Raw genomic sequence first — 23,767 nt, forward strand, 5'->3', positions numbered from 1 at the left:
GATATAAAACATTCTATCAAATCCAACGTATAATTTAAAACTCTATCTTTCTGATTCTCTGTACACTCGGAAGATGAGTTATTTTGATCTATTCTCCTCAATAAAATGTCTATTTCATTGATATCATCAGATTTAAACATTTGGATTCATCATTATGGAAGGATACTTTCATTTCCTCACCAAATAAAAATGTTTCTACCTGCAAATTTGATTTAAGTAAAACACAATATGTAATTATAGGCCCTGGTGAATACTTGAGTTTGAATATTAATACTTTTTCTTTTCAGCCTGATATTCTTGCGGCTTTTATCACCTGACTATCCACTTAATTGGCCAAACATCTCCCTCTTGATATTTCCACACCAAAATAGCTCGTACTCATTACCTGTTGCGCAATGTGACCATTCACTACCAGCTTGCATCTTATCGGCTCTTCGGATACTACCAAGGATTGAGTCTTTTCGCACGATATTTCCATATTAAGTTTTTGTGCTGCCAAGTTGAATTTGTGTAGGAGGCGTTGTAAGTCGTCTTCATTTTCAGCCATCAGGAGTACGTTCATTCTCTCTTATTTCTTTCTTTTGTATTGCTACCTTCAACTTTGAAGAAGGATTTGGGTATATAATAAGATCATAACCCGGAATACTTGATTTTAATTTTCCGAATTGTTGTGGTGGAAAGAATTTCAGGATTTCCTTCATACATTCAAAATCAAGCATTCCGGCTTCATCAAATTGAAGGCATGCAAAATCTCCTGTGTCGAGAAATAGTTTAAACCCCGATTTGTATTTATTTATCAGATCGTTACCGTAAATTGGGTACTTACGTTCGTCTATTGAATACATAACAACCCTCAAGAGTCGGCTCTTACAAAGTTCGGAGTTTCTTTTTCTGCTCGACAGGAGAACTTTTGTACAACTGAAGAATCTTTTTCCACTTTTATATTCACGCATTGTGATCGAGTCCAAACATTGCAATTCGATTCTACATTGTTGTACAAACTGAACATCCGACATTGAATGACTGAATCGAAAAAGACCCTCGAAATCTAGTAGAATCAAATGTTTCAGTATTCCTTGTCGTAAAACCGAAGAATGTGTCAATAAGACATCCACAAATGTTTTATTTTGTTCATTCCAAGCTTTCGCATTGATTCCGCTTCTCAGGAATAAACAGTAATATGGTAGGTAATGGTCACACTGTCGAATATGGAACATCAATGAGTGCAGAACTGTGTCTTTGTTTACATTTAATTCATTCACATTGGCTCCTCTTTCGATCAACAGTTTTGCACATTTCAGCGTATTTGGTGCGTGATGGTTCTTTGCTAAAATATGCAGAGGGGTGCAGAAACATTTTCCACTTGAGTTTGGATCACATGCTTTATCCAACAAGAACTTGAATAATTTGTAATTTATCCCTTGTTCTTGGGAACATAAGACATGAAGTACGGTATTGGTCCACAAATCTATCGCTTCGAGATTGGCTCCATACTCATGAAGACTCTTCACTTGCTCGAGTTGGTTATGCTTCACTGCTAAGAACAAGGGCGTTTCCCAGTTAAAGTTTTTGGCTTCGAAGTTGCCAAAGCCAGGAAGCTCCAGAAGATTTTTGTGATTTCCAAATTTGGCAATGATGCCGCGATGTGCAACGGTGTGTTGCCGCAATAAAATTAATGTTCATTTTGATAAAGATGTCCTTTCAGGGTGAATCGCACTAAATCTATTGACTGGTATGCAACAGCGGCTAAAACTTTAGATTTGTGACAATGACTGTATTCTATATTATAATTCTTGGAAGAATCTAAATAGGGAATGTCTATGTATTTCAAATAGTAGACAAATTGACTGAGCAACCGTTTATCTGAAAGCAAATGAACAAAAATATCAGATATAAAAAAACTACGAATTAAAATACAATAATTCAGTTCTCAAGGTGGCAAAGAATATTTCAGCTAGGAAAAAATTGTACGATAATAATAATAATAATAAAGTTTATCTCATAAATAAACACTTCACTTCACGGAGGAACATGAGGTATGACCTGTATGTGATATTAACTTAATTAAGATTTCTGAAATAAATGTTCCATAAGATAATTCAAAAGAAAATAATTACAATACCAGGAGAAAAACAAATATCATTCATAAGCACAATGTAAAAAGTTATTTCACATCCGATGTTTATAATTAATTGTATTATACTGTCTCAATCAGGTAATTATTGAAGTCGTCATCGTTGTATAATCTGTCATAAATTGGTGAGTGCATTTCTTTATTCGATTTCAAAAATTCTGGCCAGTCATATATTCCAGTCTTGTATAAAGATAAGTATTCATATTAAAAATTGAATTCTTATAGCCAGTTTACCTAAACGATGATTAAAAATTCAAATCTTAATTAATTTATTATTTTTCTTGCACCGTTCCTTAAACACCATTTCATAATTCAAAATCATCGTTTACAGTAAACATGCACATTAAGTCGTTTGACTTCCTGATTACAGGGATGTCCCCAACTGAAAATGTACTGACGGATATACAGGATGAATATACAAAATTCAAAATCAAAATTTTTTTCGGGGTGAATCTTTCAGTTCGAAATAAGACTTTTTTTCTATAAACATGTGTCTACCAACGCTTCGTTGCCGGACTAAAGATTGTTAAAGTTTCAAGACTTTTAATTTTGAATGCATTAGCTCTTTTAGTTTCAAAGATGAGAAAAAATTTGAAATATTGGTTCGATAGGTTTCTTTTTTTTTTAAATATTGGTCCGATAGTTTTATATTTTTTCGAAGAATCTTTTAATTCATATCACAAACTGAAACATAGAGTTTTTTTGTTTCCATTGTGATAATAGGTTTTTACCTTTCGTTAAAAATTTTAATTGAATGTACCGGGTTTTTCACCATAATTTGACCTCCCCTTTAACTTTGTTACTAAAAGAGGTACAAAAAAATGTTTTCTACAAAAGTTTCACGAAATCAACTAGTGTTTCTTAAAATGATTTCACAAAACGAAATATATACATATTGATTGCAACTTCATTTTTTCAAATGGAACACCCTCTATATTTTTCTATATTTGAATAGCTCTTTTTCACCTGATTTTGAATATATATATATATATATATATATATATATATATATATATATATATATATATATATATATATATATATATGTTTGGTCTATCTCTCTTATTCTGAGTACCACAGAGTTTCAAATTTCAAGAACCACGCTCAGTAATTCAGTTTCAGTAGGCTGCGATAACTCAAAATGCTCTTTTTTGAGTTGTCTCGTTGACAACGATATGACATACGTTTTCCACTATAAATAGGAATTGGATGATTTGGATGCTACTCCATATATTCTCTCCTTGTAGATTTCTTATTTTTATTGATCTTCACATAAAGTGAAAATATTTCAAATTTTTCCGCTTCTGTGTAGTGCATATTCGATTAATAGTTTCATTCAATGACAAACGTATGTCATATATCGTTGTCAACGAGATAACTCAAAAAAGAGAATTTTAAATTATCGCAGCCTTCCACTTGAAATTGATTACTTGGCTTGCAAGGTGGTCCTTAAAATTTGAAACTCTGTGGTACTCAGAGTAAGAGAGATAGGCCAAACATATGTTATATATTCGAAATCAGGGGAAAAAGAGCTAGTCAAATATAGAAAATATACTGGGTGTTCCATTTGAAAAAATGAAGTTGCAATCAATGTGTTGCCCACTCTGTATATATTTTGTTTTGTGAAATCATTTCAAAAAACACTAGTCGATTTTGTGAAACTTTTGTAGAAAACATTTTTTTGTACCTCTATTAGTAACAAAGTTAAAGGGGGGGTCAAATTATAGTGAAATACCCGGGACCTACCTATTATCTTTAATAAAATGATTTTACCTTTTTCTCCAAAATGATCCCAAATGCGTAAAAACAATTCAATATTTTAGACTCCACCAACGCCGTACTACAAAAAAGTTTATGGGCCGAAAAAGAGCTTGCCCCCGAAAAAATATCTCCCCGTGGTTTGTTATAATAACTCGGCATTCTGGATACAAAAAAAACTCTAAAACGTAACCAATATTTCGAATTTGATTTCAATATATGAGAAACTGAAAGAGCTATGAAAAAAATCTAAAAAAAAAAAAATGTTACGCTCTGTAGTTCGAAAATGAAGCGTTTGCAGACACATGTTTTTGGAAAAAAGGCCTTATTTTGACCTAAATAAAACATTCTTGAGATCTTGACCCTATATATTCATTCATTTATGTTTATAGACATAACCTTACTTCAGTTTAGAAATCTCGACTTGCCTTTTGATTTTGGTTAAAAATTCAAAATTGAAATATGGATTTAGATGATAAAAAGTAAGTAATAATGTTACATGCTGAAGTTGAGTGGCTTTAACTGGCAACACAGAATCACAGAACATTACACTAGAAAACTGAAATTCTTGATTTCATTATGATTAGCGACGGAATTTTACAATGTTGCCAAATATATATCTTGTTTAACTGAACGCCTGTCATTAGCAAAAGGTGCAATTGGAATGAATTATAAACATAGGTTAAGGCTAAACATTGATTAGTTAATCAATGTTTATATTTTGAACGGTGCAACTGGCCATTATGTCCTGCTGATAAAGTAACGGATAACTTACCAGATAACTATCTGCTGTTTGATGAAAGGTCGGTTTGGCAACGTCGCATGTAGACTTGATACTGATTAAATAAACGTCTTGATAGCATATTATTGATTTTTTTTCAAATTGATATCTCTCTAGTAAAGACTGAATCTGATACATATTTGTGCATTTTTGTCTCTGTGATGATTTGTGCATATAATCAGAATGTTTTGGGAACAATTTCGGTTTTTATATATGTATATTGAATTCGAAAACTAGTGATATATTAGCAAAATGATAATATTGATGGCGATATCTACTATCGGATCGTGATAGTACCATTAAACATGTTAAAACATATTTCTTTAAATGTTGAGATATTAGATAATATAAAAGATGATTGAGTCTACTTGATGAAGATTTTTCCATATGAATATATAAAAAAAAATTGACAATATTTAGTCCTTTTTCCTTCACAACATAATACATTTTTTCGATATATTCAAATTTTTGTATTGAAATACAATTACAAGAGTGACAAAATATGAATAATCAACCAAAACTGTACATACTAGTAAATTGGATGAGTTTTTAAAGTATAAGGCACCGATGCGGACAAATTGTTTTATTAATTACAAAAAATTACGGAACATACGTCAGTCTTTATGTTAATTTAATTATTCAATTTGTTAACCGTTTAATCTATTTGTACAGTGGTTTTTTTTTAATTTATTTTGGTTGATTATTAATATTTTGTCTCTATTGGAATTTCAAGACAGAGAAATCGAATTTATTATAGAGATAAATTATGTTGTGAAGAAGAAAGGACTAAATGTTGTTTATATATTTATGTTGAGACACGGGCGTTTGGTGCGCTTTATGGGCTGGTGGAATCATTGGTCCGTACTTCTTCAAAAACGATGATGACCAGAATGTTACAGTCAATGGTAATCGGTATGGAGCCATGATTACTAACTTTTTCATTCCTGAATTGAACAACCATGATGTCCAGGAGCTGTGGTTCCAACAAGACGGCGCAACATGTCACACAGCTCGTGCCACAATCGATTTATTAGAAGACACGTTTGGTGACCGCCTAATTTCACGTTTTGGTCCAATTGGCCTCCAAGATCTTGTGATTTAACACCGCTGGACTACTTTCTTTGGGGCTATGTAAAGTCATTGGTCTATGCGGATAAGCCACAAACCCCTCGACCATTTGGAAGACAACATTCGCCGTGTTATTGCCGATATACGGCCACAAATGTTGGAAAAGTCATCGAAAATTGGACGTCCAGATTGGACTACATCCGAGCCAGCCTTGTCGGCCATATGCCAGAAATCATATTTAAAAAGTAATGCCACAAGATTATCTTGCGGATAAATAAAATTCATATCAATCGAATAATCCATCGTTGTTTTATAGCAATTTAAAGTTCTATAGCTCTAAAAAAAACACCCGTTATTTTTTTGGGTTCTGAATCCGAATCTGAGGTTTAGCACCAAAATTCTGTGAGGGAACATTAAAAAAAATACAAAAAAAATTTAATCTTCTGACGTTTTCTTCCATAAAGTTTTTTGTCCGAAAAACCTGGCTCAAACGATAGTTCAAAATTGGCATATTATATCTATCTCTGCTAAAACTCAGTTGATGGGGTAGTTTTAATTTCTTCGATTTATTATCTCTGTTTCTGGGGGTACAGAATTCGAATCTGAAGTTTGCCACCAAAATTTCATGATAAAACATTGAAAAAAATGCAAAAAAGGTGATAACTATCATTTTTTACCGGTTTTTTGCATATAAACTTTCTACTCATAAATTTGAATTTGAGTACTCTGTTGTATAAATACTACGACGGTATTTTTTTCCTAAATATATTTATAGGAATCGATGTAAAGAAATAAACTAAATTTCAAAAAGTGATTTTGAAAATGCTTTTTTTTTCAAAACATACTTGAAAAATAAAACTAGTGAAAATAGACCGAATCGGTTGGCTCTTTTGAAGTTGATATATTTAAAAAGAAAAACATAAGATTTTTTTTATAATATGTGAAACCCCCCCGAAACTGAAACCTGGCTACGCCCGTGTGTTGAGATATTATAAATATACAGAGTGTTTAATCATGAACTGGACAAATAAATGCATCTATGTTTTCGAAGCATAAGCGAGATACAGGATGTTCAACGTCATTTCTCACCAATATTCTATTGAGTGTGGTCAATAATGCATTACCTTTAGAGTAACAATTGCGGAAAACCTGCTCGTGATTTTTTTTTTTCGGTTACCCAATTTAATTTCATTTCCTGAATAAATTCAATTTTCTAAGAATTTTGTGAAATATTTTTTTTAAATCGAACAAATCGCGAACATTGCACGTTTTCCGCCATTTTGAAATTGTTTTTCATAGTTGTGAATCTTTTCTGAATTGAGCACTCAAAAATATTCTGATGTAATATGAAATCGCAACTTCAAAGATTATGTTTATCTGACCAAACTCAATAGAATATTGCACAGAAATGACGTATCTCGCTAATGCTTTGAAAACGAGGTAATATTGATGAGGCAAAAATGATTCAACGCATCTCTATATGTTTGTTGAGTTCATAATGAAACACCCTGTATAAGCACAGTGTACAATTCACAAATAAAGAAAATAAATAAAGGTCAACTTACCATTAGTTTTCATCACAAAGTCCGATATTGTTTCGCTTCTATTGCCCTTTCGGTAATTGATCATCGGCTCTGCTCCATGCAAAAGAAGATACTCTATAATATTGTAATCTAAATCGCTAAAACTTCTATACATTCTTCTTTTCACCAACATCTCTAAATGATTGTTTAGATATTTAAAATTACTAGATTTAGATGAAATAAGATCCACAATAGAAGCTTCCGATTCAGCTTCCACAAGAATGTCGTGGAAACATCTTGCTTCAACAAAATTAAGGGAATCCATGGTTTTTCAGTTTGTTTACTATAATTCCGTTTAAATATGGCACCCAAATGGCACTTGATACTTCGGTATGAAATATTCCACTGAGGCTTTCGGAAAAAATCATTGCTTTATACAACCAAAGTTAGGTAGAAATTCGGAAAAAATAAATAAATAAAGATTTGTCAGAGGAGTTTAAATAGTACTTTTTTATGTTCCAACCGACGTTCCAACTACCTACTGGGACCAAAATTCGGAAAGAATTTGAAAGTGATTAGAATCATATGAGACACTTATTTTCAATAGATGCTTAGAAATAAAACGGGTCGTAAATTACAAGTGAGGATTTTGTCTGGAAAGTAGCAGAATAACTCCAACAAGTACCATAAATCAAAATATGTAATTTTGAAATAATCTATAATTTTCTATTGAATCTTTCATTCATACATCGACAACGTTTCGAATTCTATGCGATTATATTTCAAATGTTTTTATTTCTTAAACTAAAATCATTAGACGTATCTATTCCGACCTACCAATGGAGTTACATAAAATAAATGGCCACTTTTTCAATGGGATTGTATTGGTAACTTTTAAATCATAAGAGTTAGAAGGTCGGTCAAATGGAGAAAAAGTTGCATGCATAGAAGCATTATCAAGCAGTTCAAACCAATCGAGATTATCAGGGCCGGTTATTGAGATATCATAAGAAAAGTAAATTCTGTCATATTGATTTTTCTTTTTTTCCCACTTTATTTCAAATATTATCAAAAAATGTTACAGGAATTTTTTATTCGACAGTAAATTGTTCTCAATTTGACGTAATCAGATTTCGTATCCAACGTTTCGTGCTCTCTGGGCCACCCTCAACCTCATTTTTTTCAATACGGACCCGTATATTTTATGACACTTTTCGAAATAACTTTTAACGCTGAATTCAACGATATATCATACAATGTCATTCAAAGTTGATTTTCAGGTGATTTTGACCCTTATCCAATTTTCTTTGGTTCAGATCTGTAGTGAATGCAAATTATCAAAAACTGCTGTTAATAAAATAGTCAAGAGACGCGAATACAATGATTTTAAATTTGAATACCAAGCCTTGCAAAACTTATATCGTAATGATATCAAAATAAAGTTCGATTCTGTAATTTGTTTCAACGGAACAAATGACAAATCCAACAATAGTGATTTCTCGCGAGAAGATTGAGAATGTATTGGAAGGTATTCAAGAAGACGAAATAAGCAAATGTATAAGAAGTATGTGTTCCAGTTTCTTGATTTGATTCTGATATGTTCCATTCAGTTCAAGATGAGTAATTTTCTCATCGAAATGTATTGCATGTTGTTAATTAAACTAAAGGTACCTAAATGTAATACAGATCCGACCCAAATAAATTTGGATAAGGGTCAAAATCACCTGAATATCAAGTTTGAATGACATGATATATCGTTGAATTTAGCGTAAAAGTCATTTTGAAAAGTGTCATAAAGTATGCAGGTCCGTATTGAAAAAAATGAGGTTGAGGGTGGTCTAGAGAGTACGGACATAGTATAAGGTATACTATGGTACGAAACGTTGGATACGAAATCTGATTACGTAAAATTGAGGATATTTTACTGTCGAATAAAAAATTTCTGTAACATTATTTGATAATATTCAAAATAAAGTGGAAAAAAAAGAAAAATCAAAATTACAGAATTTACTTTTCTTATGATATCTCGATAACCGGCCCTGAGAATTTCGATTTGTTTGAACTGCTTGACAATGTTTCTATGAATGCAACTTTTTCTCCATTTGACCGACCTTCTAACTCTTATGGTTTAAAAGTTACCAATACAATCCCATTGAAAAAGAGGCCATCCTGTATATCATAAATTATAATCATACTATTATTATACAGGGGGTAACTGTACATACTCTTATCAGAGGTAGTGCTAGGTGAGAACGGATTGACTATAAAATTCAATGTCTGCCTTTTCTCAGACAGCTACAGGGTGAGTTTTCAAATACATAGAAATAATGAAACCATCAACAGAACCAAACTTATCGGCGGAAATTATTGAAAATTGGGATGTTATTGACGCTTGCCGTGTCTGAAAGATAATAATATAAAACATACATCTACCCTCCTTCTTCTCATTGTAATGTGTTTCCAGTTTCCTCTTATCAATTAATCATCAAATTAATATAAATGAGATATAATTACTTCAAACATAATACCTAACGAATAACGATAGAGGTCACTTAATTTAAATTCAAATAATCATGGCAACAATGAGTGGCGACTAGTAAGTGGTATATCTTTTTCATTGCTGGTTAGGATCTTGATATTTTGATTTTACATTACAAAATTTTCAAATTTAGTCAAAGGTACTAGTTTCAATATCCAATAGAAATTTTTTTCATAATGCAGTCAGTTTTACAAACAATTTTATACCAAAATCCAATAAAGAATTGACCAAATGACTTTTTTTTCGTCGATTAGTCATGACTTCTTCAGGTGAGAATAGTTATAACCATTCTGATTCACATTTGTTTTCTCTATTAAAAACTTTGAAAATTCTAGGATCGAGTGACGTTTAACTAACGTTTAACGTTGATCAAAAATTATTTTTGGTCTACTTGTTTATTTGCTATTTTACTATAATGCCGAAGGCTTTCACGGACCGAAATAAAATGGAATTTTTCATTTCTGTCATATTTGCACTTTGCTATTTGAAAGTTAAATCAATTGGTTTCATCAAATCGTGGAGAACTGTAAAATATATCATTTTCACCTAATATGGTTTTTAAATGTTCTCTCATACTATGTTCGATTTAATTATTTTTAATTTTTCAATTTGTGTTCGTATTTACTTTTTGAAACTTAAATCAATTGATTTTATTGTAACAAGGAGGACTGTAAAATGTATCCTTTTTTCCAAATAAGGATTGTAAATATTCTTGTATCCTATGTTAGATTTGATTGTTCTTCCTCTGGATATTCATATTTTTTTTCAAGAATAGGTAGTAGAATAGAATATTGATTTCATTTTCATAAGAACAAATATTCTGCAAACGTGGTACCTAAATATTTTCACCTCCGAGCACAAGGTGTTGAAGTTGGAAAAACAACTAGTTTTTGGATGTAATAATTTTTATTTTTTTAATCTGCATTCTGTTTCGATCATGTACTTGAATTTTCAATTGAAAATCTCCATAATTTCCTATTTTTATGAAAAATGGAATATCGAAATGTTTGAGGCTGATTTTTTCCAATTTTTTTCTCAATGAATTTTCAAGAATCTTTATTTTCGTCATGAAATTCAGAAGTTGTCGTTCCGAAATTTCTATCAAATTCCATTTAATTTATCACTACAGGAATAATGAAAGGATTGTAGGAATTGTAATAATTTCCAAATACAATATCCTACATATATCATTATAAACAATAGAAGAAAAAATTGAATTTTTAATTAGGCAGCAAAGTAGATTGACTGCCTTGGCTGAATTCCTTATCTCGCTCAGCTATGATCTGCCGCGGCAGTCAATCTACTACCTTGCTACCTAGTAAAACGAATAACAATTCTTGAAATCGCGACAAAAACGTCATTTGAAAAATTTCCTTATATCTTGGTCTTTATACCAAATACTGATTTCATTGTAACTGATGTTGGAGAATTGTATATTACTCACAATTCTCCAATATGTATTTTGGGTTGACTACCCAAATACCTTCTCTTTTATTATTTGGCTTTGTTTTTATAATTGTTTAATTTTATCTTATTCATCTGATACTCTCACTTTGCTATATTTATTACAGTCATTTCGTTACTATTATATAATTTTCTATGATAATATATGAATTTCTATATATGCAAGGACAATAATTGAGAATGAGGCGGATGAATTTCTATGGCCGAAGTTAACCTAGTTTAACGTTCATGTCTTGTATATTCTCTGCTTGTATTCACCTTGTATTTCACTTGTACCCGGCTTGTATTCACCTTGTGTTCAACTTGTATTCAACCTGTATTCAACGAAAGTGTTCTACGAATATTTTCTACCTCACAGAAAATAAACCTGTTATCTAGTAAGTTGTTTAGTATTTATTACTGTTACCCTTTGCAATAATTCAATTCTTATTACAACTTACTTGGAGTTGAAGTCTAGTTATTGATTATACGCATAAATATTCAAGTGTTTTCGAATATCTGAGACAATAGCTGTAGAATAATTTATATCATTCATATATTCTTTATAGGTAAATATGGAAAATTATATTAAAGGAAAAATTGTAGAAGATCCACTGCAAATAACAGATATTCCTATTTCGAATATTCCCCAAAATGTGCTGTGGATGCAGGTTAGAGGAGGTACTAAAATGAGAAATGTGATATCTCATGTTACGACATTTTATGAGAATAAGAGGGACGATATATCTTGCATCTGGACAGGATATGGAAAATCTGTAGAAAAGGCCATTTCTTGTGCTGAAGTTATGAAGAGAAATTATAACTTCAAACTTCACCAATATACAAAAACTGGTTACAAAATAGTAGAGGAATATTGGGATCCTGTTGTCCCAGAACTAGACCAAATAGTGGTAAAGAAAAAACTTCCTATAGTCCATATATATTTATCCAGCAAACCCTTGGATAGTAGAGAACTAGGTTATCAACCCCCTGGCCAATTTGTTCCATCTCAAGGAAATGTCAACATATCAAAGGAGAAATGAAAATATGATTGCATTATATGCATGAGATAAGATATATAACTTTAAACTACACCAGATTACAAAAACTGGTTATAAAATAGTAAAGGAATATTGGGATCCTGTTGTCCCAGAACTAGATCAAATAGTGGTGAAGAGAAAACTTCCCATAGTCCATATATATTTATCCAGCAAACCCTTGGATAGTAGAGAACTAGGTTATCAACCCCCTGGCCAATTTGTTCTATCTCAAGGAAATGTAACATATCAAAGGAGAAATGAAAATATGATTGCATTAGATAGATATATACCTTTATTTCAAATATTCCCTGAGAATACATAAAGAAGAAATGAAATAGTGTCAATAATACACAACTTAACTATACTCAACTAAACTCAACCTATAACTAAATATTTTACAATCGCCTTTCAAAATAATCATTTGAACAATACACCTCAAGATCTATCAAGAACCTCTTAGTTTTTGATTTGAATTGTCTATAATTCTGTATAGATTTAATATTTTGGGGCAAATCATTGAAAATCCGTATGCACATATAAGAAGGGCACTTTTTGGAGATGCATATTATATGCATGTCATAAGATTGATATTTTAGTCTTCAAATGTTATTGTTTAGCAGCATTTTGTATAAACCATTTTTTGTATTTATTGTAAATTTTTTAATATAATTTACTATTTTCTTACATCTTCTCATTTTCTAACCCTTTTCTTCAATAAATACCTAATATGTTGAAAAAAACCTGTCTATGCTGATGAAGCCATTGAGTCATGTTGAAACCATGGTTTTGAGGCAATTTAAAATTCAAAGTAAAAAATTATTACCTTACAGATTAGATAATTCCTTCAATTAATTCATTTGAATTTGAACAGTGTTCATTATTACTGTTTTTAATTGTGAAATTTTTCAAAAGGAACATACCACGACGTGATGAATGCCTCTTGTATCATTTGTTGGTTTGATTTTTCAATATGCTTACACAAAGTGATTTACCAGGATGGCCTATTAGACGTTTATGAAAAACTAATCACAATTTTGGGCTGAAACTTTGCACATAGGGGGGTTTGAAGCAATGATCTTTCTCCTTGAAATATCTCTGTTAATTATGCTATTTGACGAAATGTTCTGTAGTTGTTATGATTATTGAGCATTTAAAAATTGGATGTTTTCAATTCGCATAAATATTTTTTGTGAACAAAATTCAAATTTCTATGAAAATTTACTAAATGCCAACAATAAATCATGAATAGCTACATTTAACACTCATGAATGAAAGAAAGCTTACTCTAAAAAATAGTAAAATTCGAAGAACAGTTATTTTATGGATTTCTAATACGAAAGAGTTCTCATTATTTCATCATGCAGTTTTCTTCATTAAGATTATTGCCTCAGCTATTTAATATTAATCCATTTTGCAGATTTCTTTGATTCATTATATCAGTTCGAGATTATGGAATTTGTTGTTGTTTTAAATTCTTTTAGTTTCCAATTACTCTTCTTTAGAGAAAATTAATTAGTTCGATTTTGAAGATACGTAGCATATTTTATCATTAAAAAAATGTTGAAAATCAAAGCAGCATACTAAACACCAAGTAATAATTTTTTTTCCAGCTTTTTTGCATATCGCCTAAGCAGCATATTTTTCGTCAAATTAAAGTATCTGCCTCCAGAATCTAATTCAGATTTTAAATAGAACAATATTTTCCATAATATCGAAAATAGTTCATTTTTAAAATTGTTATTATCAAACAAATTGTATAGTTTCCCACAAATCCAATCTCTAAGTGTAAATTAAAAATTAATTATTTTATGACTACAATTTGAAAAACTTTCGGAAATTCAATTTCTCGAACATAGACTAGAGATAAACTACGATTAGTCAATGAGGGGCAATTAAAATTATATTCAATAGGAATTGAGTCATTTATTTCAGAAGGAAAGTTCTTATTAGTGGATCACATATATGATAATAAATGACAAATTTTAAAATAATTTCATACAAAAAATTAGAATCATTCAAATAACAAAAAAAAAGAAACATATGGAAGAATTCTATATTTTGTTCATAATTTTTTTGTTCCTTGTAATTTTCACGCATCTGCGATCGTTAGGTATATCGAGAAAAAGGTAAAATCATTTTTTTGTAATTCGCTACTTACTTCCAATTAACAATTTCAACAAGTGCTAAATGAATTTAATTATTATTATTATCAACATGAAATCAATAAACTCTACGTACCTAATGAACCTAAATTTCAAATTTCATCTTAAGAATGAAAATTACCACCTGACAGCTCAGTTCAAAATGAATTTATGGATTCCTCACATAATTTCTTCGAACAATATTCTACTTGGCCAATGACATTTTTTTATTTGCAATGAGAAAAGAAAATATGTGGGTTACTGTCTGCTTTGTAACCGATTAGCTCGAAAATGGTACATTTCATGCCTTTTTTTTTATGAAGCTCCGTTGATTTGCGATAATAACCGACAGTTGAAAATACAAAAACAACCCTTCATGAGGATTTTACGAATATATTAGAGGAACACAATTAAATAAATTTCGCTGCGATAATTATCGATATTCATTCAAAGAAACCAGGAAAAGAAATGATATTACAGTTTCACTGTATCGGGTACACATGCACGAAGATACGCATTGGCGTACGCACAGATTTTCATCAACTTTCTTGTTCAGTTCAATAGTTTTAATTTGAAATGTAGCATGCTACAATCAGAATTATAAAGGGGATTATGTTGAAATGAAAAGAGAGTAAAAACATAAACTAAAGTTAAGTAGTTGAAAATTCTAGCTTGTATTCACCTTGTGTTCTACGTGTATGAAATTATGAAAAGAACTTATAACTTTAAACTACACCAGATTAGAGATTAGAGGAGGTACTAAAATGAGAAATGTAATATCTCATGTTACGACATTTTATGAGAATAAGACTGACGATATATCTTGCATCTGGACAGGATATGGAACATCCGTAGAAAAGGCCATTTCTTGTGCTGAAATTATGAAAAGAAATCATAACTTCAAACTTCACCAGATTACAAAAACTGGTTACAAAATAGTAGAGGAATATTGGGATCCTGTTGTCCCAGAACTAGACCAAATAGTGGTAAAGAGAAAACTTCCTATAGTCCATATATATTTATCCAGCAAACCCTTGGATAGTAGAGAACTAGGTTATCAACCCCCTGGCCAATTTGTTCCATCTCAAGGAAATGTCAACATATCAAAGGAGAAATGAAAATATGATTGCATTATATGCATGAGATAAGATATATAACTTTAAACTACACCAGATTACAAAAACTGGTTATAAAATAGTAGAGGAATATTGGAATCCTGTTGTCCCAGAACTAGATCAAATAGTGGTGAAGAGAAAACTTCCCATAGTCCATATATATTTATCCAGCAAACCCTTGGATAGTAGAGAACTAGGTTATCAACCCCCTGGCCAATTTGTTCCATCTCAAGGAAATGTCAACATATCAAAGTAGAAATGAAAATATGATTGTATTATATACATATGCATGTGATAAGATTAATATTTTAGTCTTCAAATGTTATTGTTTAGCAGTATTTTGTATAACCCATTTTTTGTATTTATTGTAAATTTTTTAATATAATTTACTATTTTCTTACATCTTCTCATTTTGTAACCCTTGACGTGAAGAATGGAATCTTCCATGAAAAACTAGATATTGTTAAACCGATACATAAGGACGGTGACCCTACCAGTTTAGAAAACTATAGACCCATAAGTTTACTGTTTAATTTTTCAAAAATTTTCGAAACAGCGATGTGTAATCGAGTAAAGTCATTCGTAATGAACTGTCAACTATTCAGTAAATTCCAACATGGTTACCAAAGAGGGAAATCTATACAAACGGCAATATTTGATTTTATTAATGAAATTCTTAACGGTTTAGAGGAAAAAATGTTGGAGATCGGACTATTTTTGGACTTGTCCAAAACATTCGACTGCTTAAATCATGAGCTTCTTTTTCTAAAGTTGAATGCATATGGTATTCCAGCAATGGAATTAATAATTCTAACGGTCTTTGTAATAAATATTCAAGAATTATTATTGTTCTTTTTCAAAAATAGGGATATTTTCGAAAACTTCAAACAAAAAATATTTATCCAACAAGATCATTGGAATATACATATCCCATACATAGGCTTATAATATCTGAAAAGGGTCCTTTATACATATGTCTTGTTTATAACAAACTCCCGAATTTTATAAAGAGAATAAACAACCTTAAACAATTCAAAAAATCAGTTCACGAAATGTTATTGAATCTGGAATCTTATGATGTCAGTAGTTTTCTCAATTGTCAATTCCCAACTTGAGTAAATTTAAAATTATTGTTATTTCTTTCGTGCTGACACTATTTTGTTCAAATGTTTGATTGTTGAGTGTTTCCTCAAAATAAAGTTTGTTTATTATTATTATTATTGTGTTTTAATTCGTAGTGTTTTATTATATCTAATTATTTTGTTCATTTGATTTCAGATAAACGGTTGCTCAGTCAATTTGTGTACTATTTGAAATACAAAGACATTCCCAATTTAGATCCTAACAAGAATTATAATATAGAGTACAGTCTTTGTCACAAATAGATAGATAGATAGATATAGCGCGATTCACCCTGAGATTCTTCATGAGTAAGAAGCGACGGATATGAGGAGCAATAGAGTTCAAAGACAGTTCTGCACACATTGATGTTCCATACTCGACAATGTGACCATTACTTACCATTTCATTGTTTATTCCTGAGAAACGGAATTTATGCGAAAGGTTTAAACGAACGAAATAGGACTTTTCTTGATGTCTTATTGACACATTCTTCGGTTTTACGACAAGGAATACTGAAACATTTGATTCTACTTGAATTTGAGGGTCTATTTCGATATAGTCATTTATTGCCGGATGTCCAGTTCGAAAAACAATGTAGAAACGAATTGCAATGGTTGGACTCGGTCACAATGCGTGAATATAAAATTGGAAAGAGATTCTTCAGTTGTACAAAAGTTCTCCTATCGAGCAGAAGAAGAAATTCCCAACTTCGTAAAAGCTGACTCTTGAGGGTAGTTATGTATTTAATAGACGAAAGTAAGTACCCAATTTACGGTCACGATGTAATAAACAAATATAAATTAGGGTTGAAACTATTTCTCGACACAGGAGATTTTGCATCCCTCCAATTTGATGAAGCCGTAATGCTCGATTTTGAATGTATGAGGGAAATCCTGAAATTTTTTTCACCACAAGAATTCGTGAAATTAAAATCAAGTATACCGGGTTATGATCTTATCAAATACGTAAATCGTTCTTCAAAGTTGGAGCAATCAAAATGAAAGAAAGAAATGAGAAAGAAAAATAAAATGAAAGAGAATGAAGAACGAGAAGAGAAGGAAGTAATAAAAAAGAAAGAAAGGAGAAATACAAAATAAAAACAAGGAAAAATAAAATGGTGCGAAAAGAAACAGTTATTCAGCGCGTAATTGAAGGAACATCCTGTATACGGTTATGGGGTCTTCAAGGTTGTTTGAATGAACGAAATAAACTGAGAGCTATAGCAGACAAATGTAATATGTTATAAAGGTAGCGAACTCTTTTTCGGTACTCTTTTGATCTTACTGGACTGTGCTGTAGCTTCGATTATTCTTTTTTCTAGGTCCTTGATTGCTTCGTCTCTGTTCCCTGTTTTCTTTCATCACACTTTTTGCTTGAAAGATTTCTTTGAATTTTAATCAATTAAATGATTTTCTGTCCGTGGGAAATCTGTCTATTCCAATTTCTTATGTCAAGATCACTGGGCTGGGATCTGATGAGAAATCATCTTGGTTTCTAATTCATAATTTGCTGATTGATTTTGCATTAATGCTATGTCTAAAACGTTCATCGTACCTATTTCGTGGATAGAGTGGGATCTTTTGGTCCTAGTACTGACGTGAGAATATTGTTAGGAGAAAAGAAAAAGCCGAAGACGAAAAATTGTACTGAATAAATTGACCAACGAAGTGAAAAACAGAGTCAGACAAGTGTTCCAGGAAGACTGGGAAAAAGCTAATAGAACTAGATACGGAAAACTAATAACTGTGGAAAATATCGACAGCATTAACCGGAAAGAAAACGAAAGCGAAGATACCAAAACTGAAGAAAGAAATCAGGTAGATATGAAGAAAAGACAGAAATATTTGTAGAATCACTGGAACATCAATTTAAGCCGAATCCAAAAATTAACGACGACCAATTTAACCAATCAGTTGAAATACATGAAAATATTATTGAATAGTTTGAACATGGCGATGTCAAAAGCGCAGTTGATGAATGAGCTAAATAAGTGGAAAAAGGATGAGCTCATTGAATATATAATCAATAAAAAAGTGCCGAATAGTGTCAAAACAAACGGTGCTTTGAATGCAGCACTTGATTTGGAGTGTATAGCGGAAAATATAGAAGAATCTGTAAAGGAAGGTGACAAGAATAAATATTGTCAAAAACTTTTAATTGAAAAACAGAACCTGAAAAAAAGCATCAATTTAATGGAAATGATTCAGTATCAAATGGAAAAAAGAACTGAAGAAACGGTGCTTTGAATGCAGCACTTGATTTGGAGTGTATAGCGGAAAATGTAGAAGAATCTGTAAAGGAAGGCGACAAGAATAAATACTGTCAAAAACTTGAAATTGAAAAACAGAACCTGAAAAAGAGCATCAATTCAATAGAAATGATTCAGTTTCAAATGGAAAAAAGAACTGAAGAAACGGTGCTTTGAATGCAGCACTTGATTTGGAGTGTATAGCGGAAAATATAGAAGAATCTGTAAAGGAAGGTGACAAGAATAAATACTGTCAAAAACATGAAATTGAAAAACAGAACCTGAAAAAGAGCATCAATTTAATAGAAATGATACAGTTTCAAATGGGAAAAAGAACTGAAGAAACGGTGCTTTGAATGCAGCACTTGATTTGGAGTGTATAGCGAAAAATATAAAAGAATCTGTAAAGGAAGGTGACAAGAATAAATACTGTCAAAAACATGAAATTGAAAAACAGAACCTGAAAAAGAGCATCAATTCAATAGAAATGATACAGTTTCAAATGGGAAAAAGAACTGAAGAAACGGTGCTTTGAATGCAGCACTTGATTTGGAGTGTATAGCGAAAAATATAAAAGAATCTGTAAAGGGAGGTGACAAGAATAAATACTGTCAAAAACTTGAAATTGAAAAACAGAACCTGAAAAAGAGCATCAATTTAATGGAAATGATTCAATATCAAATGGAAAAAAGAACTGATTATTGATAAATTTCTTCAAATGTGCAAGTACAAATAAAGTGAGTCAAGAATTGAAAACATCAAAAACTGAGGTTAAAAAAGACAATAAAAAAACAAAGGATATTTCACAAAATTCGGATGACAGCAATATCAAATACAATTCCCGCGGTAGATCAAAATCGACATCTCATTCTGGAACTACCGACGAGTTGTTGTTGCGACCTGTGGCGCCAGTGGCCGGAAAGAAAAGTTTCGGAAATATAAACCAAACGGAGAGTCAACAAATAAGGAAGAAAAGGGAAAACAAAAGAATTACACAAGGAACAGCAAAAGTAGACAGTGAGGGTGTTTTCAAAGGAGCAAGTAGAAAAGCTTGGCTTTACATTGGTACATTGGAACTTACCACAGGTTCAACACTCGATGCAAAAACGATCTTCTCACTCCACTCCACAGGAAAAAGAACACTCAAAATATTTCGAGTTATTGGGGAATAAAGCTTTTCAATAGACTTCCAAATGAAATAAAGAATTTACCAAAAAAAATTTCGACAGCAAAATTAAGGAGGTATTGGTGAAGGGTGCCTTTTATGTTTCAAATTTTAATATTATTGTTATTTTGACGAACCATGTAAAATTTGATGGTGAATAAATATTATTGTTATTGTTATTATAACAGAAAATGATAACAATGAAATGAAAGAAGATCTAAAAGGAGTGACTAAAGAAGAAATTGAAGAAATTATCAGAACATTGAAAAATAGAAAAGCACCTGGAATAGACGGAATACAGAATCAAGCAATTAAAAACTAACCAGGAGAAGCACGGGATGATATCTTTCAAATAGCCAGATTCATACTAAAAACAGGATATTATCCAAACAAATGGAAAACGGCTGATACAATCTTACAATCTCAATTTGGAAAAAAAGAAAAGACAAAAAACTATCTATACATAAGCCGATTATTAACGGTAATTAGTAAAGTCATAGAGAAATTAATTAACAGAAGACTAACAGATTTCGTAGAAGGAAAGAAAATAATTTCAAATCATCAGTTTGTGTTTCGCAAAGAGCATTCGACGATCCATCAACTGGTACTGAAAATTGTAGCGATATTTTGAGCAAATTTGTATTTATCACTAATTTCGAAGAAACTTATTCTCTCTGTGCTAAAAGACCACGTTAAATTTTCAGTTTTTCTTCCACAGTTGATGGTGGATCTATATGTATACCCCGAATACAGATCTCATATGAGAATTCAATGCTGTTCGAATAATTAGGATTGAATTTATTCATTTTGTTGTGAGTTATATAAAGAGAAAAAAAATATACGCACTCGAAGCAGTTATTAAAAGTATTTTTTCGGCAATCGTACGGGAAGTGCTCATTTCCCGGCCTAGTCCGGAAAGTACGTACTTCCCGGACTAGGCCGGGAAAAAAATCACGTCGTTTGTGTCATTGTGAATATAAAAATCTTGGTAGGTATATTTTTAATAAATGCTGTCGATCATTACCATAGCAACCGAGAAAACGGCTGATAGTTCATATGTTGTATTTTCTGTTCTGTTTGAATAAGAATTAAAATGTATATAAAAGAAATGTGTCGTCCCATTGATTTGTTATTCTACACGGTTGCCGAAAAAATATTGTACGCAACACGCTCGAAACACAGACTCACAGACTTTGTCTATTCGTCCAAAAAAACCCTATTTTCCGGACTTGTTACGTAAATAACTATTCTATGAAACGAAAGAAATCAAGAAAGATGCATTCAGGGCCGGCGCCAGGATGGTCATATCGGACATTTTGCCGGGGTGCTGAATTGTAGGGGCACAAATTCAGTTAATAAAACAAGACATCATTTTTGACACAGAAATGTTTCTTCAAAGAAAATTCAGATAAATTAGGCAAAGCAGGGCGGCGAAATTTTTTTGTCTGGGGCGCCAAAATGTCTGACAGCGGCTGCAGTGAAATCATCAAATCAGGCCGATAAAGAACGATAAAAATAAATGAATAGAGAAATTGAAATGATCAAGAAAGTTGAGAAAATTTCCACTTCCTAATCTTTTACAAAAAAAATTCAAAGAACCATATGATCAATTCAGGCTTATACGTATCAGAAAGGCATCACGTTGGGAGCCGGTTTGTATCCTACCCCTATAATTAAGGGTGGTACTTCTGTTATTATCCTCCCAGATGGAGATTATTTTATTTCGGTGCTAAGCAAGAATTGATCAAAGGATCTTGAAAATAACTAAAGGAAATAAAAAATTACAAGCATAATTGAACTTCGAAAATACAAATTTCTAATACTATAAAATACTCTCGTCGTCATTTTCCTTTTGAAAACTTAACTTCAGTCCAGTGAAGGCCTTCCTGGGGATGAACCCTTCCACCAGGTTCAGTTGTCCCAATTCAGAATTGGTACCAAAATCGTGATTTCCAAAATCAGGTGTTGAGTAGAAATCGATGTCAGGATCTAAGGATTGCCAAAATTGTGCTTGTCAAGTGTTTCCAAAAATTATTCTTCCGTAATTTTGAAGTGTAACCAAAGAGAGAAGAAGTCCAAAATTTTCAGCTATTACCAAAAACTGTAAAATTCAAATTGCAATCAGGCACTTAAATTTCAAAACAAAATCTGTATGGGAAACTTTCCAACTCATTTTAAAATTAACAATAAAAAAAATAAATATCAAGAATAAGAAGCCAGAAATTTCCCCAACAGATCAACAATGCAATCAAAAAATTATGCGAAATTGATTTCTCACATATCTCTTGGTGAAACATACTTTCAATATAAATAAAGAAAATAAATAAAAACACTTGATTATACGTGTCACAGTTTATTAATAAAATATATAAAATCTTGTTGACATGCATGTTTCGGGTTTCATCCCATTTTTTGTTTTTATTTATTTTCTTTATTAATATAAAAAAACTATGGATAGACATTATCTACTTCCATATATGAAGTTTGGACAAAATGGTGGATCTGCAATATCCATGCACGTATTTTCCCTTTCATTTTATTCTTATTATCAAATGAAATATTGAAAAAAATAACACGAAACAAATAAAACAAATATATTAACAGTAAAATGAAATTATTTCCAGTGACTTCTTTCAAATTGAAAATAGCTTCAAATAAATTTCCACGATCAATTAACTGATAAATAAAAATAATAGGTAGGTACATATGAAAATAAATCTGATAAAAACATTCTTACCCGGTCATCCGGTTTTTGATCCCGAAAAATAAATCAAATATTTATCACCTTGATATAAGAAATGGCGAAATAAAATATTGATGTAACAAATGAAACGTAGATATAGATAACAGAAAAATGCTTCTCATACGATGCATTCAATAGTACATCCACTGCGAGAAAAACCAGAAACGAAGAACCATCAGGAGGCCACTCAGATGTGGAAATTCTTGATATTGCGAGCGCACCCTACCGGCTGAGGTTTCTATTGTTGAGGAAAACTACAGTGGCGTAACATGTAATGTAATACATTACTATATATTAAGGAGCAAATGAACCTTTCTACAGACACAGTGGAATATTCTTGGATATAGAAAAGGCATTCGATAAAATGTGTCATCAAGGTCTGATATACAAAATGAAGTTGATGAAATTTACAACCAAATTAAGAGATTAATACAATCGTACCTAGCAAATAGAAAATTTAAAGTGAATATCGATATTACCTGGTCGGCGATTAGATATATTGAAACTGGAGTTCCCCAAGGATCGGTGATAGGACTGCTGCTCTTCAATTTATACATGGCAGACATACCAAAAATGAATGGATGCAAAATATACTTCATAATATTTTCTGAATGTTCAATCTATTCTGAATCCGAATATGTGAATATAGTGGTAGTTTTATATTATTTCAAGCAATTCCATGCAAAATCAATAAGAATCATTCAGATTTATTAATAATATTATTTATTCTCATTCTCGATTATAATAAAAGCTGAAATATAATGCATGAATTTTCCTTCAAAGCTCTCATTATATTTACTCTTGGAGAGTAAATATTAACATATTAACATATTAACATATTCTAAATCGTATTCAGTGATATAATAAAAAAAATCAAAACAGACGTAACGAAACTATTCACATAATCGGGTCACATTCATTGAGCTAAATTTTAATTTTGCTTATTT

The 23,767-nt window shown here is 31.3% G+C and overlaps 2 protein-coding genes and 1 long non-coding RNA gene across 3 annotated transcripts; 2 read left to right on the forward strand and 1 right to left on the reverse strand.

Annotated features, from left to right (window-relative positions):
- The first annotated feature begins 11,821 nt into the window (after positions 1 to 11,821).
- Positions 11,822 to 12,289, forward strand: LOC123682400 (ribonuclease P protein subunit p25-like protein). Its single transcript, XM_045620999.1, has one exon. The coding sequence runs from the start codon at positions 11,822 to 11,824 to the stop codon at positions 12,287 to 12,289; it is 468 nt and encodes a 155-aa protein (XP_045476955.1).
- Positions 12,290 to 15,191: 2,902 nt separating this feature from the next.
- On the forward strand, positions 15,192 to 15,545 carry LOC123682401 (ribonuclease P protein subunit p25-like protein). Its single transcript, XM_045621000.1, has one exon. It carries the CDS (start codon positions 15,192 to 15,194, stop codon positions 15,543 to 15,545), a length of 354 nt encoding a protein of 117 aa, XP_045476956.1.
- Positions 15,546 to 16,271: 726 nt separating this feature from the next.
- On the reverse strand, positions 16,272 to 23,001 carry LOC123682549. The gene is made up of 2 exons (XR_006747830.1): positions 22,815 to 23,001; positions 16,272 to 22,178 (listed from the first exon to the last, which is right to left on the reverse strand). It is a non-coding gene; the product is annotated as an uncharacterized LOC123682549 (long non-coding RNA).
- Positions 23,002 to 23,767: the final 766 nt, after the last annotated feature.

This window comes from Harmonia axyridis, chromosome 6 (assembly GCF_914767665.1).
Source record: "Harmonia axyridis chromosome 6, icHarAxyr1.1, whole genome shotgun sequence".
Classification (NCBI taxonomy): Eukaryota; Metazoa; Arthropoda; class Insecta; order Coleoptera; family Coccinellidae; genus Harmonia; species Harmonia axyridis.